Here is a 20602-nt window from a genome sequence, read left to right on the forward strand (position 1 = left end):
GGGGGGGGGGGGGGGGGGGGGATTAAAGTGTTATTACTATTATTTTGGCGAATGAAGTGCACTTTTGTCCCTTTTTACCTAGAAAAACATCGAATATTTTAACTGAGATAATTTAGGTGTAAAAATATAAGAGAAGTTTGGAGCAAAATATAATCACGTGTATTTGTGTCTCCCCTCTCGTGTAAACTTACGTATTACGGTCCCACGTGTGAAACTGTACGCCATGAATTTATGTCTGTAAAAGCTACAAAGTGCTAATAATTCTCCAAAAATGTTGTTTGGAAAAGAAGTGCCATGGCGGCGTTTGGAGGGCATGTCGTTTGGGATGTACACGGCCGAAGAGATAAGGTGAGGCTGCTGTTAGCTTCTGGCTATGTGCTAAACAGAAAAACAACATGCCTGTGAGCGGCGGCATGATGAAAAGTTATGCCTTCTCACAAAAGTGCAACATTTAGCTTCTAGTTGCTGTGTTATTGTAATTATTGTATGACAGGATTCAGCTGTAGAAGTATAAATAACTGTCAGAAAATATGTAAACTGCCCTTTAAATCTTTATCTCACTGTCTTTCAAAACAGCCAACGAAAAGTTGACGAAATGCCCTCTTAATGCTGTGTCGTTTAGTCTGTTGGTGATGCTGATGTATTGGTGCATTTCTGATAATATATGTATGTATTTTAATCTCTTATCTAGGAAGTTGAGTGTGAAGGCTATCACGAACTTCAGGTTCCTGGATGGTGTTGGGAATGTGGCCCCAAACAGCCTGTACGATCTGGCTCTGGGACCAGCAGACACCAAAGAGGTACATCCCTAAAATCCTCTGACTTAATGACACGTGTCACAGATTAGTCTTCTGCATTTACTTACCTGTTTAAATTTTATGTCTGTACAGCGAAGGTTTCAGAAAAGTTTTCATGTCTTATTGCTTTTGCCCAGGTGTGTTCAACCTGCTGTCAGGATTTCAACAATTGCCCAGGCCACCTTGGACACATAGAGTTACCTCTACCTGTATACAATCCATTGTTCTTTGATGTAAGCATTTCAGAAATTCACGTTTACAAAATCGAGTCAGTGTTAAGTCTTATCTTTCTCACCTTAATGTCTGCACCGGCCTCTCTCCTCCATCAGAAACTCTACCTGCTGATTCGGGGCTCGTGTCTAGTGTGTCACATGTTAACGTGTCCCCGAGCTGCCATGCACCTGCTGCTGAACCAACTCAAGTTATTGGACCACGGAGCCTTGCAGGAGGTCTACCAGATCGAGCAAGTTCTCAACCAGGTGGGTTCTGCCCTTACAGTGGCATCAAATTCACAGAAAGAATGTGTAGCTGGAAGGGAAGTGACATATCCTGTGATGGAGTCTTTCACTGTGCTTTGCAGTTATCACAGTCCAGTGTTCCTCTCTTCATATTTGATTTAATCATTTGTGTGTGTTTGTGTGTTAGTTCCTGGAGGAGAATGCCAAAGCTACTGGTGATGAGATTGTAAATGTGCTGCGGGAGTTTACAGACGCGATACTTGGAGTGAATGCAGGAAGTTCAGAGAACACCAAACCGGTGAGTACACGCTTGCAAATGTATAAAGAAATGCATGCACATATTTTGTGAATGATCTGAAACCACATGTAAATCATATTGTGATGTGTCAGCTATACTCTTTTTTTTTTTTCTGCTTTTTTGTGTGCTTGTTTTTCAGATTAAGCACTTGGTTGAAAAGAAGGGCAGTCTGATAAATGACTTCTGGAAGGTCCAAATGAAAACCAGGAAGTGTCCTCACTGCGGGTAACTCGATTTACAGCCTGCAGTCTACTGAGTACTGCCAGTATCAAATAAATAATTATCTAGATGAAAATATTCCTCTCGAAATAAGCTTTCTTTTATATAAGTTTTATAATCCAAATGTCTCAATAAAATGTTTTTATTAATACAAAAAGATCGATATTCTATATTTGGAAAAGTCAGTGCGAGGATTAGCATTTTGATGGACTCTGGCGGAGTCGTGGGCGGAGGCCGACACTTCGACTCAGAATGGCGAATGCTGCTCAGGAAGGAATAATTTGAAATTTTGTGACCAAACAGATCTCGTCTTACATTTCACGCCAGTGCAGAAGCAACTTTGTGATAATAGTACACAAAATACTGCACAGTCTTTTGTACAGTGCACTCCATTTCAAATCCTGCTGATATGTTTAATGCTAATATAGTTATTTACACTAAACTCTGTGTGTGTGTGTGTGTGTGTGTGTGTGTGTGTGTGTGTGTGTGTGTGTGTGTGTGTGTGTGTGTGTAGTTGTGGCAGGTCTACAGTGCGCCGTGAACACAACAGCAAGCTGATTGTCACGATGCCATCAGGAGCACAAACCAGTGAAAAAACTGCAGGTGATCGGTGTTGAGAGGAAAAGGAAGCTGCCAAGCGCAGAAACACAAATTACTGAAACATGCTGCAAATCTGGAAACAACTCGAGTTTGTGTCTGTTAGCGTGTTCTGTTTTTACTCGTCTTTTTTTCCCATTTTCTCTGATCCCCTGATTGTGTCTCCTTGCAGAAGAGCTGATGGCTGGGAAGAGAGTCTACATGACTGCCAGTACTGCTCGAGAGCACGTCAGCAATTTGTGGGAAAAAGAAGGTAGGCCAAAAATAAAATGTCCAAATTACATGTTTTAAAGCTGCAGTAAGAAAAGCTGTTCTCAGCCACTGCCACCAAACACGCACGGGCATATTTATTTACATGCGTCTTTTGTGCTAAAAGGTCAACCCTAATTTTGAGCTGCATGTGAGATTTAAAATCCACAACTCAATTTGTTACTTCCTGCACAGACTTTTCTTTATACCACTCCCCCGATCTAGTCTGAAAACACTCCCACCAGGAGGAGTGAGAAGTCGATTAGATGCAAGTTTGGCTTTAACTATTGCTTATTTTAGTTGTCAGTATAGAACGATTTTCATAGAAGTGCACGCTTATTAATTACTGTGTTCATGTCGTTTTCCCAAAAGTGTCCAAACTCGGGGCCACATTTGCTAAGTGGGCCAAATTAGTGTGAGGTCGCCAGTGTAAAAATAAATATAAAATCCACAGATGGGAGTGGAAAGATCTGCAGGTGATCTGCTGACAATGCACTAAGTTATAAACAAAGGTGCAGCCAGTTCATTTAAACAATGATAGGCTTTCTACTAAGAGCAGTGCAGATAAGTGGGATCAACAAAGGAGCAGACCCGATGAGTGTGAGTCATCTGCTAAATTCTATAGTAATGTTTCTCTCTGGAAACAGGGTGGTAGTTCAGATCAGTGAGAGGCAGCTGAAGAAGAATTAATATGTGATATGATGAGAAGGCCAACTCTTCTTTTAGATTTTGCACAAATCTCTGATTCCAATTAAATGAACACAACTGTCACAACCACATCAAATACAAAATAAACATGCAGTTTTGCCTTTAAATTCACCACAATTTGTGGTAAACTGCACCCTGCAAACCTCAGTAAATCATGTTTGTGTGATGCATTTAAAAGCTCTCCAAAAAAAAATTTTTTTTTTTTCCCTTCAGGTTTCTTCCTGAAGTGTCTGTTCTCTGGGCTGGAGGAGGGCATGGGGTCAAAAGAAGGAGGAAGAGTTTTCTACCCTGACCTCTTCTTCCTGGAGCTGCTTGTGGTCCCACCATGCAGGTATAAGATGAGCATGTACACAGAGCCACTGTCAATATCAGCTGTTTTTACTGCTGTACATGCAGATTATTTAGTGTGCAGATTCTGCTGCGCGTCAAACACATACATTCCTCATCTCCTCCCTGTCAGGTATCGCCCAATCAATCGCCTGGGTGACCAAATGTTTACTAACGGTCAGACAGTCAACATGCAGGCTGCCATGAAGGACTGTGACATCATAAAGAAACTCCTGGCTTTCATGGCTGGTGAGAAGAACACTGAGCAGACAGAGGTGAGTCAGAGATGATGAAACACTGAGCAGGTCCCGCTGAAGTACCACGTTTCTCAGATGCAGACCGTAACAGAGCAGCTGATCCGATTCCTTTCAGGCCGTCGAAGAGACAGACCAGTCCTTTCTGTCCGGGATCGTCGGAACGACTTTAACAGATAAACTGTACAACATGTGGATCCGCCTGCAGAGCCACGTCAACGTCGTCTTTGACAGCGACATGGACAAACTGATGACAGAGAAGTACCCTGGAATCAGACAGGTATCCCGCTGCGCCCACACGAGCGTGAGTACAGCTGATGAGTATTTAGGCACGTTAACTTTACATTTTCTTATATTATGTTCCAGATCCTTGAGAAGAAAGATGGATTATTTCGGAAACACATGATGGGCAAACGAGTGGACTACGCTGCAAGATCTGTCATCTGCCCAGACATGTACATAGGCACCAACGAGATAGGAATACCTATGGTAAATAATTTCAAAGAGGAGGAAATAAAAATCATATCATGACTTGAGCTCAAAGTTTTCTGGCTCTTTTGCTTGCAGGTTTTTGCCACCAAGCTGACCTACCCTCAGCCAGTCACTCCCTGGAATGTGAAGGAGCTTCGTCAGGCTGTTCTCAACGGGCCTGACGTCCACCCCGGAGCCTCCATGGTGATAAACGAGGACGGCAGGAAAACCATCCTATCGCCTGCCTCCTTTGCACAGAGGGAAGCGGTGGCCAAGCAGCTGCTGACGCCCTCTCCAGGTCCACATAAGATGCCCATGAAGATCGTAAGTCAGATGCAGGGATTGTAATCGCAGTCAAGTACAGGCTTAACCCCCACTGCGTGACCTCTCACTCTCTTCTGTTTTGTGTGCTCAGGTGAATCGGCACATAAAGAATGGGGATGTTTTGCTACTCAACAGGCAGCCGACTCTGCACAGACCCTCTATCCAAGCCCACTGTGCACGCATCTTACCAGGAGAGAAGGTAGCGTCCAGCCTTCCCGGCTGCAGTTTATTCTGGAATTACTTTGTTGTGTACTTTATCTCAGCTTGATCTCACAGGTACTGAGGCTCCATTACGCCAACTGTAAAGCGTACAATGCCGACTTTGATGGTGATGAAATGAACGCTCACTTCCCTCAAAGTGAGCTGGGCAGAGCAGAGGCCTACATGTTAGTCAGCACCGACCAGCAGTACCTCGTCCCCAAGGTACGTATGTGTGCACAGACAATACACGGAGGATTTACAAGTGTCAGTTTGCCTTTATGAGACTGTGGGTTTTACCTTCTCACTCTTCTCTATTCAGGATGGTAAACCTTTAGCAGGGCTGATCCAGGACCACATGGTATCAGGAACAAGGATGACAATCCGAGGGTGTTTCTTCACTAAAGACCAGTACACTGAGCTGGTGTACAGAGGGCTCACGGACAGACCGGGCAGAGTGAAGATGCTTCCTCCGGCCATCCTCAAACCACAGCGGCTATGGACTGGAAAACAGGTGAGTGAACCTGTTTTTGAGATTTTATTTTGGGTTTTAGTAGAAATTTCAATGTATTAATAATTGTTTGTCTTGTACTCCATATAAGAAATAAACTGTAAATAAGGAATGAATGGCTTTAATATCTCTGCTAGCTCAGCTTTACTGTTGTGCCATCATTTTGGTGGTTCTCGTAGGTGGTGTCGACCATCCTGCTGAATGTAATCCCACAGAAGGCTGTGCCTCTCAACCTGGTTGGCAAATCAAAAATTCCCAGCAAGGCGTGGATCCAGGTCCCACCACGAGCCACTCCAGGGTATCAGTCTGATAGCATGTGTGACTCCCAGGTATACACACTCTTCAGCTCAGATTACAAGAATTCATTAAATAATGGAGGCAAATAATTGTGTTATTTTGCTTTGGTTAGGGTATTGATGTCATCATTAACCTCGTTTTCTCCCATATGTCTTTGTGTCCAGGTGGTGATTCGTCAGGGGGAGCTGTTAGTCGGGGTTCTGGACAAAGCTCATTATGGCTCCTCAGCTTACGGTTTGGTCCACTGCTGCTATGAGCTGTATGGAGGAGAGACCAGCGGCAAACTGCTCAGCTGTCTGGCTCGACTCTTCACTGCATACCTGCAGCTATACAGAGGCTTCACTCTGGGTAAGAACCTGGATACAGATGCAAAGTTACACTGTATTACCAAAAATATTCACATACCCATCCAAATCATTGAATTCAGGGGTTCCAATTACTTCCATGGCCACAGATATATAATTCCTAGCACCTAGGCATGCAGACTGCTTCTACAGACATTAGTGAAAGAATGGGTCGCTCTCAGGAGCTCAGTGAATTCCAGCGTGGTACTGTGATAGGATGCCACCTGTGCAACAAGTCCAGTCATGAAATTTCATTGCTAAATATTCCACAGTCAGCTGTTAGCAGGGTTATAACAAAGTGAAAGTGACTGGGAATGATAGCTACTCAGCCACGAAGTGGCAAGCCACATAAAATCACAGAGTGGGGTCAGTGGATGCTGAGGAGCACAGTGCGCAGAGGTCACCAACTTTCTGCAGAGTCAATGTCTACAGACCTCCAAACTTCATGTGGCCTTCAGATTCGCTCAAGAACAGTGCGTAGAGAGCTTCATGGAATGGGTTTCCATGGCTGAGCAGCTGCATCCAAGCCTTTCATTACCAAGCACAATGCAAAGTGTCAGATGCTGTGGTGTAAAGCACGTCACCACTGGACTCTACAGCAGTGGAGACGTGTTCTCTGGAGTTCATCACTCCAGAGAACACGTCTCCACTGCTGTAGTGGAGTGGAGACGTGTTCTCTGGAGTGATGAACTCTTCTCCATCTGGCAATCTGATGGATGAGTCTGAGTTTGCTGGTTGCCAGGAGAACGGTACCTGTTTGACTGCATTGTGCCAAGTGTAAAGTTTGGTGGAGGGGGGATTATGGTGTGGGGGTGTTTTTCAGGAGTTGGGCTCGGCCCCTTAGTTCCAGTGAAAGGAACTCTTAATGCTTCAGCATACCAAGACATTTTGGACAATTTGATGCTCCCAGCTTTGTGGGAACAGTTTGGGGGTGACCCCATCCTGTTCCAACATGACTGCACACCAGCGCACAAAGCAGGACCACAAAGACATGGATGAACGAGTTTGGTGTGGAAGAACTTGACTGGCCTGCACAGAGTCCTGACCTCAACCTGATAGAACACTTTGGGATGAATTAGAGCGGAGACTGTGAGCCAGGCCTTCTCATCCAACATCAGTGTCTGACCTCACAAATGTGCTTCTGGAAGAATGGTCAAAAATTCCCATAAACACTCCTAAACCCTGTGGAAAGCCTTCCAAGAAGAATTGAAGCTGTTATAGCTGCAAAGGATGGGCCGATATCATATTAAACCCTATGGATTAAGAATGGGATTTTATTCAAGTTCATATCTGTGTGATGGCAGACGAGTGAATACTTGAGGCAGTTCAGTGTATTTGTTTGTCTCCTGAATGCTGTAAGCAGCTTATAATTTAATATTTAATATAATAGATTTAACATAATATTTATAATAATAAAATATCAGTAATATTTGTTTCTTTTTTTTTTTGGTCTGTGTGTCTAGGTGTGGAGGATATCCTGGTACAACCAGGTGCCAACAAGCGGAGAAAAAAAATCATTCAGGAGTCGCTGAAGATTGGAACCAAAGTGAGTAAAAACAGTAGTTTGTTAAATGGTCTTTATGGAACAGCCTGGAAGCATGAATGCACACACTACATTTAACACCACAGACAGACGGATCCACAGCCCACGCTAAATTGCAGCCTTGTCAAAATCAGTGCTTCCTCCTTCCTGGATGCCACTGGCCAAAATGTCTGCCACAGTGAAGGTGTAGTTCATGGGCCCCGCGGTGCTGAAACACAGCCGTTGGGGATAAATATGTACTACGCACAATAATTATATTATGCTGCTGTAACCTGTACGCAGTTGATAACTGTCTTAAGGGGGTTTCCAGTTAAGCTGTGTCCACACTAATACTTATCATTTTAAAATAAGTTCTAAAATAAGGGTGCTCGGGTCTGTAGTTCGCAGTGTTCAAGATGTTGTGGCTTATTATAACAGCAAAAAGCGACCCACAGTCAGCGCTGCTAAAAAGCCTCTCGATAAATTAGTGATAATGATTTAGGTATTGTCTTTGTTTTGAGTTCATATTTGATCTGAGGGTTTTTTCTTATGTTTATGCTTTTATTTTGGCTCAGATTATGATGCTATAATCTTCAAGTGATTTTTGCATTAGGCCCAGTGTCTTTAAATGTCCACTAGGGGGCAGCAAAGTATATTATTTTCCAATTATCCACAGTAGCTTTAAAGATCTAATTTCTAATCAACCTAAACCTAATTCAACTTTTTGGCAAGTTTTTTATTTCTATTTTTTCGTATTTGTCATTCAGGCCCTCCAGGCAGCATTTAATCTGCCCTCCAGTGTGGATCAAGCTGAGGCTCAGAGTCGCTGGCAGGATGCTCACCTCAACCCAGACCAGAGAGACTTCAGCATGGCTGACCACAAATTCAAGGAAGTGGCCAACCAAGTGAACAATGATATCAACAAGGTAACCCAATCACAGCTATTTTCAGAGCCACGTCTTTTGTTTCTGTGCAAATGCAAATCAGCAAAGCAAAAGAGTTGAAGCAGGAGGTTGTTTCATTGCAGAGGAGCAGCATCTCGAGAAACTCATCTGTTTAATTTCTGAATGATAATTCCTGAGACAGTTTATATTCATAATACCTTTGCAAACAGTACAAATTTCAATGCTGTTTAAAAATAAATATGTTTTATTGTAATAGGTATTGGATTACTCGTTCATGCTCTGCCTGACTCTGCTCAGATCAGCTGGGCCCTGTTCCAGGAAGCAGGTTTAGCTAACAGCTCTGAGCGTGTTAACCCTGAGATGAGGGAAAAGCCGGGTTTTCTGTTCACCTCAACTCTGTTAACTAAACCTGGTCGTTGGCAGGTTTCCTTCAATAAACTCAGTTTCTCTCTGACCCCTCCCCTCCTGCTGAATCAGCTGACTGGCACTGATTAATTTCCTTATTCATAAAGATGCCGTCAAAGCGCGTAGGGGGGAAATTGATTTGCTGATGTTCACATTTTTGCAAACACTGAAATCCCTGAGTTTTTAACAGCAGCTGCAGACGGTCTGTGTTCTGAACATTTCATGGTGAAATTTGCTCACGGATTGAGATTCAGTCATTAAAAGCATTTGTATCCAGTAGTGACAGAAAAGATTAAGTTCTCTTAAAAAAAGTGAGGTTGTTCCATTCCATTAGTAGATTAAATGTTTACTGGATAATTATTCGATCAAAAACAGTTTGTATTTAATAATAAAAATCTATTTTGAAGGTGAATCCACCCTGGTGTCTTGGAAAATAGCTAAAATTGGTCTAGGCATCAGGCTGTTGATATATCGATCAGGCTTTAGCTTTACCCTCAGTGTTTATTGAGGCTACTTTTATACAATTATGAATTTATCCATTTGGAATGACATCTTCTAAAGTCTGCAAAAAATAAAATGGTCCACATACTTTCTGAAGGGACTATAAATAACCACAATGTTCAGATTCTTTTTTTTTTTTTTTTAATGATTCATTTCTAGAATTCAGACGGAACGTGTGTTGTGGTTTCTCACTGTGAACAGACGTGGTTTTCATGGTGGCTTAAATGTCATATTGTTTTGTATGGTTATGTATGTTGGTAGGTGTGCATGCCACTTGGACTGCATACCTCTTTCCCAGACAACAACCTCCAACTGATGGTCCAATCAGGAGCCAAGGGATCTACAGTGAACACCATGCAGGTACAACCCCCACATTCACCTGGAGCTTTCTCACATAATACAGATTTATTTATTTTTAATCCAGCAAACATCCTGATCACACACACTGGTGTGTGTGTGTGTGTGTGTGTGTGTGTGTGTGTGTGTGTGTGTGTGTGTGTGTGTGTGTGTGTGTGTGTGTGTGTGTGTGTGTGTGTGTGTGTGTTTCAGATCTCATGTCTGCTTGGTCAGATTGAGTTGGAGGGCCGTCGGCCTCCACTGATGCCTTCTGGGAAATTCTTGCCGTGCTTCCAGCCCTATGACCCCGCACCCGGTGCTGGGGGCTTTGTTTCTGGCAGATTCCTCACAGGCATCAAACCACAGGTAACTTTTAAAGTCACTTTCACACTGTAGCTCCTGTTGAGGAGCCAAAGGGTGCACATGGAAGCGCTTGAGCGCTCCTTCGTGCTTCTTTAAAAGTCATTTATGGACGTATTAGGAGACTTTCATATTTTGCACATTGTATTTTTTTGATAAATGGATAAAGTTGTCATTTTCTCATCAATCTATACTCAATAAACCACAGTAACATAATAAAGACATCATTTCACATAGTTTTTTGTTAATTTGTTCAATTAAAAATGTAAATTATTTACATAAGACCTTCTGACCCTCAGTTCAGTACTTCGTAAAAGCTCCTTTGGCAGAATTTATCAATTTGAGTCTTTGTGGGTGAACCTTGCAAACCTGGATTGTGGCAGTTTACTACTTTTTATAGGAAATCTTCTCAAACTGTGGCAAACTAAGTGGAAGCGTCTGTGCTGTTGTTGTCAAGTTGTTCCATAGATGATCTCGGGGGGGGGGGGGGGGGGGGGGGGTTTCTCCTCTCTCCTTTACAGAGTCTGAGCCTAACTAACTGTCAGGTTAGCTGCTGGTGAGCAGTTTGTCTATAAGGACCTTTATATTTTGCTACATTCACCATTACCATGTAGTCTTCCCATCTCTGACACACAGAAGCACAACCATAGCACGATACTACTGTGTGCATTCAGAAGTTTCCATACATGGGTACTGGGGTCCTGCCCAAAGAGTTAAAGTTTTATTTATTTTGTTCCTTTCTTGCTTTGGGTCTTTTGAATGCAGTTTTGCAGACAGTCAGGTGCTTTTTGCTTAGAGTGGTTTTTATGCTGCTGAGACGTCACCGTTCTGACAGAGTTTGTTGGCCTTCTGAGGCTCTCTTTTCTCCCAGTACCTACTTGGCTCAACTCGACTCTGTTTTTAGGGTTTTCGGTTAGGTGGCAGTCCCTGGTACCAGCTGCTTTTTTAAATTCCTGCTCAGCCGGGCTTCCAACGAGCTGAGTTGAGCTGAAAAAGTGACGTCAACAGACTTTGTGCCGCTGATTGGCCAGGGAGTGATGTCACTAGATGAGTCACGAGAGCGACTCCTTTCACAAGAATCAATCCGGCTGTTTTTGAAACCTGGCAATGTGGGAAGTGGCTGCACACTAACCAACACGGATGTGTTTATGCTTGGTGGCTGATGACCGAGGCCAGAGGGAACTGGACTGTTTGTGTTTGTGTCACACAAAAGACATCACTGGACTTTCAGGTCGCCTTGCTGAGGCGGTACTCGGTTGTAATGGAAAACCACCAAACACAAGTCGAGTAAAGCCAAATACATACTAGTGAAAATAAGGCATCAGAGTCAGTGTTGGGTTCTTGGTCAGTCCCCAAACAAAGACTCAATTAAGAGTCCTGGTTGGTCTCAGTTTCTTTAAGGTCTCACCTGTTGAGACCACTGTGGCACAGCACAGGGTCTAAATACTTCATGATCTTTTGTGTAATTATTGTTTTCAGGAGTTCTTCTTCCACTGCATGGCTGGCAGAGAAGGACTGGTCGACACAGCTGTGAAAACATCGAGATCGGGGTATCTGCAGAGGTAACTGAGGTTTTACTGAATAAAAGAGTGCAGAACACTTCAGTTAAAACAAACAAACCAAAAAAAACCCAGAAAAGTCCACTGTGCTTCTCTGTAGCGAGCAATGCAAATATTATACAAATTTGAGTCACTATTATTTTGGCTAGCAGTGAGTGCTGAGAAAACCAATACATTATTCAAATCTTGTTTTCTTTCCTGCCCAGAGGCATTTATATGACTCCAAGCTTGACAGTAGTGGTGTGAGCTTTCAGGCAAGTGCTTTGGCATGAATACAAACCGAGGGATGAGGATGATTACCCAAAGCAATATTTTGATATGATTTCATAGGAAAATGTTGCTCCCATGTGGATTTTGCAAATGAGCAACAGAGAATTTAGAATTTAGGCATCATGTCAGTGCAGCTGAACCACCTGAGCAAAGTACAAGGTCATTACTAAGACGTTCTCTCCTTTCTTCAAATCCTTCCCTCTGCAGATGTGTCATAAAGCATCTGGAGGGTTTGGTGGTGCAGTATGACCTGACGGTGAGAGACAGTGATGGATCTGTGGTCCAGTTCCTGTACGGCGAGGACGGGCTGGATATCCCCAAAACTCAGTTCCTGCAACCGAGACAGTTCCCCTTCATAGAAGACAACTATGAGGTAACATACGGAAAAAGGCGAGCATAGAGTTACTGCGAAAACATCAAATATCAGCGTGGTATAAGGTTGCCAAGGCTTTAGCTCCACTAACTCACGTCACTGAAGTGGACCTCACCACTGTGTCAGTGTCATTGGGGCTTGCTGTGCAGGGAAAAGTGCAAACACACACCGACTTAAAAGTCAGTGCTTCAGTTTTTTCGTCAAGTGGAATCAATACATAAACTCTATGGGTGCACCAAGCTTGGTAGTGTTAGCTGATGACTCCACCCACTCGTCTAAAGCTGCAAAGCTAAACGTGAGCTCACAAACCAGTGGGTGACATTATACCCGTGACTGCCTCCATATTTTATCAACAGCCTGTTGTTTTAGACCTGTATTTGTGTACAGCTTGACAAATTATGACGAAAGTCTTCATGGTAAACATCAGCTGCAATGGTGTTTATCAGCGTGTTGTGCCTGCTTAGACAATGACTATTTTTTATGGAAATCTTAAATAAATCGATCTACACAAACAGGTTGTCTTTGTGAGGTTTTAATTTGCCTTTGCAAAGGGGTCAAACAACACAGCAGCATGCTGTTTGACAAAGAATAATAACAAGCACAGAATAGTAATTGTAGGAGCCGCTTGTCTACCTGCCGTGATCACTGAGTACAATCAGAACATCCTGTGCAAAGGATAGCCTGTACAGAAAAGTATGTCTTGTACTAGAGGAGCATATGAAGACAGTAACATGATACAATGAAACCTTCTGTGTGTAGCAAGAGAACAGAATACAGAGAAGGTCAAAATCCTAAGTTGCCATCACAGTAATGTGAGCTGATGACTCCACCCTCTAACAAACCAATGTGGGTGACATTACACCCGTGGCTGCCTCCAGATTTTATGAACAGCCCCTTCATTGTGTTTGCCAGCATGTTGCATTTGCTTAGACAATGACTGGTTTCTGTAACCTGAACTTGTGGTATTCTGGAAGAGCGCAGCCTTGTCAAATTCAGTGCTTCCCCCTCCTTAATGGGTGCCACTGGCCAAAATGGCTGCCACAGTGAAGGTGTAGTTCATGGGCCCCAGGGTGCTTCAACACAACCACTGGGGATAAATGTGTACTGCACACAAACAGTTTAGTCGGCAGCAAGTTGAATAATACTGCAGTTTCACTTTTAGTAGCCCGCCTGTTTGTTGAACGTGGGAGTTAACAAAACCCCTAAATACAGCAAGATTTGGTCCACACAAAAACTGAAAAATTTCAATTAAGACTTCATCTGCAGAAATGCTTTATTGACTTTTGATCAGTTAAGAAGATGAACAAGCTGATTTAGTACAAAGCACTGAAATTATTCAATGATTCATGGTTTCTGCTCACCACGTCTCTGCAAATCACTTCCTGTGTGGAAACGGCTTTAAGGATGAGAAGCGTTTTGCAACTGTGTGCAGGCCACAGAAAGTGGGTGACGTTGGGTAACTTCACGTAATGATAAATGAATGAAAAAAACCAGCTGCTGAGGCAAAGTGGGCGAGTTTCAAGATACACTTTTTCTCACCTTCAAGCGATTAAAGCAACTACCAATGAGAGGGCAGGATATGGTGATTGACACATGACAGAGTAGTAAAGATATTACAGGGTTACCTAGGCAAGCATAGCTGTGAATGTTCACCAGCCACGAGTGACAAAGTGGTTTACAGTGCGAGTCTCTGTGGGATGTGAATTAAAGGAATAATGCCAGCGTAAAATGACAGTTTGAAAGCAGCAGCCATGTGTTTCCCTTCCTAATAGGTCATCAAGCGGTCTCAGGGCCTGGATGAGGTTTTGGCACATTTAGACCCTCAGAGTGCGAGTCAGCACTTTGCTGCCATCCAGCGCTGGAAAGCAAAGAGAGAGCTGGCATGTCCATGGAGAGGTGCGTAAGAAGGTTTGGTCTGCTTGACTTATAGAACTACATCTCAGTAAAGATGCACCCATTATAACATCCTGGACCAGGACGGATGTCTGGCTCTTTCGGGTCTTTCACACACAGTTTTTGAAAATGTATAAAATATAATAGTACCCTCCCTTCACTAATTTGAGACCCATAGCAGTCCATGAACTTCATCAGGAGGATCAGGTAAATAGTTGCATGCCAGATTTGTGCGTTGCCTCTGTAAATGATGGTTGTGTATTTGTGTTTTAATCTCTGTCAGGAGCATTCTTGCTTTATTCCCAGAAGAAGTTGGCAAAACTAAAACAGACTGAAGGACTGGATCCCGTCTCCGGCAGAAATCCTGCTGTGCTGCAGGTACTTATGGATGCCAGAATTAAAATACCAAAGATTTGCTCTCAGTTCTTCTTAGGCACGTTATTGTATGAAGTGGGATACTGACCTGTGATCTAGTCTGACCAAGCAGTGTATTGAATTCTGTTCCTGTCTCAGCTCGTACAACAGTGGCACTCTCTGGATGAAGCTAGCAGATCAAAATACAGCAGGAAGTCCTCCCGCTGCCCGGAGCCGTCGCTGGGCCTGTTTAGGCCTGATGTCAGCTTTGGATCAGTATCTGAAAACTTTCATGACCTCACAGAGAAGTACCTGCACAGCAGAGACACTGTGAGCCAAGACAGACTGGACACTCACAGGTACTCTTCCAAACTGTAATGCATCTTCAGTGCAAACTGGTACACCCTCTGATTTACACAAGCAGCCCTGCTTTTAGGACCACACAGTCTTCACAGGCGTGAAGAGAAACTTTTCTTTATGTATGAAACCAAATGTGGATTGAAGCTTTTTTTTGTACCATTAAATTCTTCTTAATAAATCTTTCCAGCTTACATTTAAACCTTAAATAATGCAGACATGTCAAAAAGAAGGTTTTCACAGGCAGTCCTGTGAAAGCCAGTGTAGATCCTTCCTTACTGCTTCAGTGGGATTTAAGAGGGCAAACAGGTGCTGCTGATCAAAAGCACTGGACTAACTGATAATTAGCAAGTTTGACTGCCTCTAATAGCAAAGGTTTGGACAGTTTGCTGGTTTGGAGCATTCAGACATGTGTTTACTCAATGCCCCAATCCTCCCAGGAGCGTTCATCCCAGTGAAATAACCCAGAGGTCAGAGAACCAACCCAAGAGCTACATCTCAGACTCTACAGGCCTCAGTTAGCATGCTAAATGTTAAAATTCATATCCGTGCAAGTAGAAAAAGACTGAGCACATGTGGTTTGTTTGGTTATGGGTCTCTTCTCTCTACAAAGATAATCCTCAGCACAGCTTGGGTATGCAAATTTGCATTTGAACAGACCGCAGACGTCAAACACAGCATATCGGCACAACTATCATAGCAATTTTCACACACAGTAGTGGGTGGAGACTTGATGATTTGCAAAAACGACTGTACCCTTAATCTGAATGTGAAAACTGTTTCCTTCCTTATCTGGAAACAGAGTTTTTGCAAAGTACATTTGCGGTCATGCTGAACCTGTGCATCCTTATATGTATAAATATCATCTTTAACCTTCCTCATTTTAGTTTTTTAGTTACTTCCCCAAACTTTAGTAAGTGGTTTCTTAGCAGCTGAAATGTCCCCGAGAGCCATAACTTTCAGTTTGTTTGTTTTTTCACTTTTGAGCATATAATCTGATGATCGTATTCTCTCTCCAGCCTTCGCCAGCTGTTGCATTATAAGTGGCAGCGTTCACTGTGTGACCCAGGTGAAGCTGTGGGTCTGCTGGCAGCTCAGTCCATAGGTGAGCCCTCCACCCAGATGACCCTCAACACCTTCCACTTTGCCGGCAGAGGAGAGATGAACGTGACTTTGGGAATACCTCGGTAATGACTCCTCCTCGGGGCTTGTTTGAAAGCAAAGCTTACAGGAAGTTACCTAAAATGTGGCAGTGAAACATTCACAGATGACTGCTTGAGGAAAACAAGCACTCATGTATGATTTGGGGTTGTATGTCAGATAAAGGGACAGGGGAGAGGGCAGTCATTACCTCAACAGTAAATGCAGGTGTGCACTCAGGCTTTGGACGCTTGTCTCATGCCATCGGTAGAAGGTAGGTGTGGTGATGATGAGGTCATTTTTCAGGATGATAGTGTTTCATGCCACAAAGCAAAGAGTGTTAAAGCCTTTCTTTAGGAAAGAGCAAGAAGTCTAGAGGGGAGAAAGCATATTTCCAAAAGATGAAAAGCGGAAGTGACGAGTTTTGTCTTATTTGGCAGGTCCAAGCATTTGGTTGTTCAAACAGTCCAATGTAATGCTCCACATACCTCACAGAAGGACTGTTCCAGTGCTCATTTTAAGGGCAAACTGTATTTTTGCCTCATCCTCATCTTAAGGTTGGGGTGACAGCATGTGTGCAGTAGGTAGCAGGGTAGACGACACGCCCCGTGAAGAGGCTTATAGAACAGGTCTTTTGCTTTATCTGTCGAATCGTTCCACCGTACCTTCCCTCAGTTTCGCACTCTGTGTGTCTGTCCTCCTCAAAGCCTGAGGGAGATCCTGATGGTGGCCAGTGCCAGCATTAAAACGCCCATGATGAGTGTCCCAGTGCTCAACAACAAGAAAGCCTTGAAGAGAGTGAAGGTGCTGCGTAAGAAATTGGCACGGGTGTGCCTGGCTGAGGTCAGAATAACTTCAGATGTGTTCAGTTTATTCCTCGTTCCACTTTTCAGTTCCTCTAACCTTTTTTTAAAATTTTTTTTTTAATTTTAAATCCTCCGCATCATAAATGACAGCAAAGAACTCACTGTGTGTGTGTGTGTGTGTGTGTGTGTGTGTGTGTGTGTGTGTGTGTGTGTGTGAGAGAGCAGGTGCTGCAGAAGGTGGATGTGACTGAGACACTGCGAATTGAAAATCACCAAAAGCTGCGGGTGTTCAGGGTCACCTTCCATTTCCTGCCCCCAGAACGCTACTCTGATGATAAGCTGTTGTCACCACAGCAGATCCTCCACTACATGGAAACAAGGTGTGTTTCTGTTCCCCTCTGTCAGAAAGCATAAAAGAATAATTGCCATTGTTCCCATCTTACTTACACTTATTTTTTGTCCTTTCAGGTTCTTCCGTCTCCTCCTCGAAGCCATAAAGAAGCATTCTGCCAAGCTGTCCTCCATTGCTGTAGAGACGAGGAGGGCCACCGCCAGAGATAGGGATGATGACGGTGATGGAGGAGCTGCCACGGGAGGGGTCTGTTTTTAATTCAGTATTCCTTTGAGCGCTTTAAGCGCTTGTGGTGTTTAAACTGTTTCTTTCCCTAAATAGAAACAGTAAAAACTTTGTCGTGTCGACATCCCACAGTTAGACGACGGGGGGGAGGAGGCGGAGGAGCGAGAGGTTGTTGATGACCAGGAGAACGAAGGAGATGCTGACGCTTCAGATGCCAAGAGGAAAGACAAACAGGAAGAGGAGGTATGAGGATATATGGTGTGTGTGCCTGCCTGCCCCAGCTGATATTGAGGGCTGGCTCAAAACTTTTGGACAGTTAGAAAAAAAATATTTGTGCAAAAAAAAAAAAAAATGAACTTCCAGCTTCCTCTTCCATCATATACTCACTGTAATGTGCAAAGACTGAGCTGTGAAGTACGGTTGAAACGTTCAGTCTGTGTGTGACGGTCCACGAGCTTTCTTTTTGCCAAGCTGCACTTTATAAGGTCCATGATTAACTGTGATTCTCTTCAGGAGGTCGGCCTGATAGGCAAAGCAGTCATGCAATCCACATATCTCACAAAAATCCTGCCTATTCAGTATGTTAGCAGTAGGCCAGGAAGATCAGCAACCTGGAAAACAACTGTAAAAATGCAAATGGTGCATGATAATTGTTTGAGATATGCCAGTGTTGGCCCTGTTTCCTCACGGGAAGTGTTTGATGTGTTTTATTAGGAAAATAAAAACTGGGCCCACAACAGTAACTCCTATGATTGTCGCACCAGATTTCACACCAGCGTTATTAGTGGTGTTTAACTGTTTTAGTGACACTTTCCCGCTTGTTTTCGCAGGTGGACTATGAAAGCGAGGAGGACAACGACTGTGACGACGCCGAGGATAAAGAGGATCAGGGGGAGGAAGAGGCGGCGGAGACTGCAGAGACGGACTTTATGGAGGAGCAACAGCCGGAGCCCCAGCAGGAGCCTAAAGAGAGGAGGAAGAAAGGAGCAAAGAGCGTGGAAGCGGCAGAGTCGACGAGTCAGATGAGAGTGAACACTGTTCTGCAGTCAAACTCAGCCATTGAGAGATACTGCTATGACTACCAGCATGAGCTCTGGTGTGAGGTAAGTTTGTATGTGCCACACAAGTGGTTCCTCTAGTGCTTCTTTACTGTGTGCATAAGGGTGGAGGGCACGCATTGACATTGATGCATTTGAAAGCATTTGAAAGCGTAGACGTGCAGAAGAAGAATTTGCACCTAGGGTTAATTTAAAACCACATGTAAACTCATTACATGTTTTGAAAATAGGAAGGCTGTGAAGGGTTTTTCACTGAATGCATGCTGGTTTGTTAGTGTGGCTGATCAGAATGTGAGAACTGGCAGGAAACTGCAAAGGTTGCAGCTCTCTCAAGGACTGCTGTTCCAAACTACACGAGTAACTGGAGGCATTTGTCAAAACAAAGACAAAAAATGAAATAAAAGAGGTATAGGTTGATATGGAGGCAGATGATGTAGACCATCAGAGTGACGACCTTTTTGATTGGTCTTCATTTTTTTCCAGACTGGGTTTTAGGGTTACATTTGGAAACAGGGGTTTGGGATGTATCTAATCCAAGCAGTCTTATACTTGGCACCGCACTCACTCTGCTGCTGATGAGTATTTGTCAAGAGAGACAAAGAACAAGTATCATCAGTCAGCAGTCCCTTCATGCAGCTGTCATCTCCCCCTTCATAGGTTGATCTGGCGTTGCCTGTGAGCAAGGTGCACTTCGATCTGACCTCGGTGCTGTCGTCACTGGCCCATAACGCAGTCATCATGGAGACCAAGGGCCTGACGCGCTGCCTGCTGAGTGAAACGACAACAAAGGCTGGGGAAAAAGAGACCGTTCTCAACACAGAGGGGATCAACATGCACGAAATCTTCAAGTACAGCGATGTACGTGGCAGGGAAATTGAAAGCAAAACAGTGGTTATAAGGGTGGTCTGAGGTTTTTTTGTTTGGTTTTTTTGGAGGTTTTTTTGCATATCTGCAAGCCTTTTTAATTTAATTGGAGATCAACAACTAGTCAGAATTAGAAGTTACTGTAAAAGGATTCCTCCATTTACATTTTTATTGGTCAGCTCTGGAATAGAGAGAATTACTGAGGATATCTCTTCTCCCCTGTAGTTTGGAAATGTTACTGTATTTTACCGGTCTGCATGTTTTTAATCCTCCCATCACTGCTGCTGTATTGATTTTTACACAGATCTTGGACATCAACAGACTGTACTCCAATGAGGTGCATGCCATGGCTAAGACATATGGAATTGAAGTGGCTCTGAAGGTTATAGAGAAAGAGATCAAAAATGTCTTTGCTGTCTATGGTAAACATGCACATATTTATTCTACATAGATTCAAAAAACAAACAAAAACCACAGCAGCGATACTTTCAGAACTGCTCACATTTTTTACATCACTGTCTCCAGGTATCGAAGTTGACCCCAGACATCTGTCGCTGGTTGCGGACTACATGTGTTTCGAAGGCGTGTATAAGCCACTGAACAGGCACGCGATCAGGTCCAACTCCTCTCCTCTGCAGCAAATGACCTTTGAGACCAGCTACAAATTCCTCAAGCAGGCTACCATGCTGGGTGAGGATGATGGCATTCATAATTTTTATATATATATATATTTTTTTTTACAGGTTTGATAATTAGTCATAATTTAGTGTAGAAAGACATTTTCAGCATTTTTGTAGCCCAGACAGTCACAAGTCTTATAAAGTCTTTTTCCTTTTTTCCCCCCTCTCAGGATCACATGATCAGCTGGTGTCGCCCTCAGCCTGCCTGGTGGTGGGGAAAGTAGTGAGAGGAGGAACAGGACTCTTTGAACTGAAACAACCTCTGCAGTAGAGAGATCCCTATACTGGTTAGAACAGCTGCTCCAGTCTGTAAGGCTCCTTTCACGCTTAGAGAGCACGTCAATAAATATGCGTTTTATCTGCTTTTACCAAAGGAAATAGCGGAATTTGGACGTGTTCCCGGCTGTGATGTGACATTTAAAGAAAAAACATGAAAACCTTTGGAAAAACATATTTTTTTTTCATAATAAAAGGAAATGTTTTTTTTAATTTTTGTATTTTTTTTTTTGACTGTGTTTGGATGTGTTATATTTTTCTCTCAATTGTGTTTATAATTGCCATTAATTTCAGCCTACGTGAACACGCTGATA

The 20602-nt window shown here is 43.4% G+C and overlaps 1 protein-coding gene and 2 non-coding genes across 4 annotated transcripts; all 3 read left to right on the forward strand.

Moving 5' to 3' along the window:
* Positions 1-173: 173 nt before the first annotated feature.
* Positions 174-20441, forward strand: polr1a (RNA polymerase I subunit A). 2 transcript variants are annotated; one of them, XM_030740089.1, is made up of 37 exons: positions 174-348; positions 692-800; positions 935-1030; positions 1127-1276; positions 1443-1553; positions 1693-1778; positions 2287-2375; positions 2545-2622; positions 3540-3657; positions 3787-3928; positions 4026-4187; positions 4274-4396; positions 4475-4702; positions 4794-4901; positions 4979-5125; positions 5223-5414; positions 5591-5740; positions 5873-6056; positions 7516-7598; positions 8342-8500; positions 9647-9745; positions 9935-10087; positions 11561-11643; positions 12118-12283; positions 14056-14179; positions 14460-14554; positions 14690-14889; positions 15907-16074; positions 16735-16870; positions 17059-17213; positions 17302-17431; positions 17543-17653; positions 18241-18513; positions 19126-19326; positions 19637-19754; positions 19858-20022; positions 20183-20441. In XM_030740089.1, exons 1-37 carry the CDS (start codon positions 272-274, stop codon positions 20281-20283), a joined length of 5070 nt encoding a protein of 1689 aa, XP_030595949.1. In that variant the 5' UTR covers positions 174-271; the 3' UTR covers positions 20284-20441. The 2 variants fall into 2 exon arrangements, with proteins under 2 accessions (XP_030595949.1, XP_030595948.1); XM_030740088.1 differs by having other exon boundaries at positions 272-348; positions 2542-2622.
* Positions 7710-7846, forward strand: LOC115787518 (small nucleolar RNA SNORA5). The gene has a single exon (XR_004020510.1). It is a non-coding gene; the product is annotated as a small nucleolar RNA SNORA5 (small nucleolar RNA).
* LOC115787517 (small nucleolar RNA SNORA5) lies at positions 13260-13399 on the forward strand. The gene has a single exon (XR_004020509.1). It is a non-coding gene; the product is annotated as a small nucleolar RNA SNORA5 (small nucleolar RNA).
* Positions 20442-20602: the final 161 nt, after the last annotated feature.

Source organism: Archocentrus centrarchus, chromosome 10, assembly GCF_007364275.1.
Source record: "Archocentrus centrarchus isolate MPI-CPG fArcCen1 chromosome 10, fArcCen1, whole genome shotgun sequence".
In the NCBI taxonomy this organism is placed as follows: domain Eukaryota; kingdom Metazoa; phylum Chordata; class Actinopteri; order Cichliformes; family Cichlidae; genus Archocentrus; species Archocentrus centrarchus.

Excerpts from the sequence above, each read along its gene's own strand:
- polr1a (XM_030740088.1), top strand. The coding sequence starts at position 272 with ATGTTGTTTGGAAAAGAAGTGCCATGGCGGCGTTTGGAGGGCATGTCG. Across the intron at positions 1,031-1,126 it reads ACAATCCATTGTTCTTTGAT|AAACTCTACCTGCTGATTCG; the intron begins GTAAGCATTTCA and ends CTCCTCCATCAG. Across the intron at positions 4,902-4,978 it reads GCATCTTACCAGGAGAGAAG|GTACTGAGGCTCCATTACGC; the intron begins GTAGCGTCCAGC and ends TTGATCTCACAG.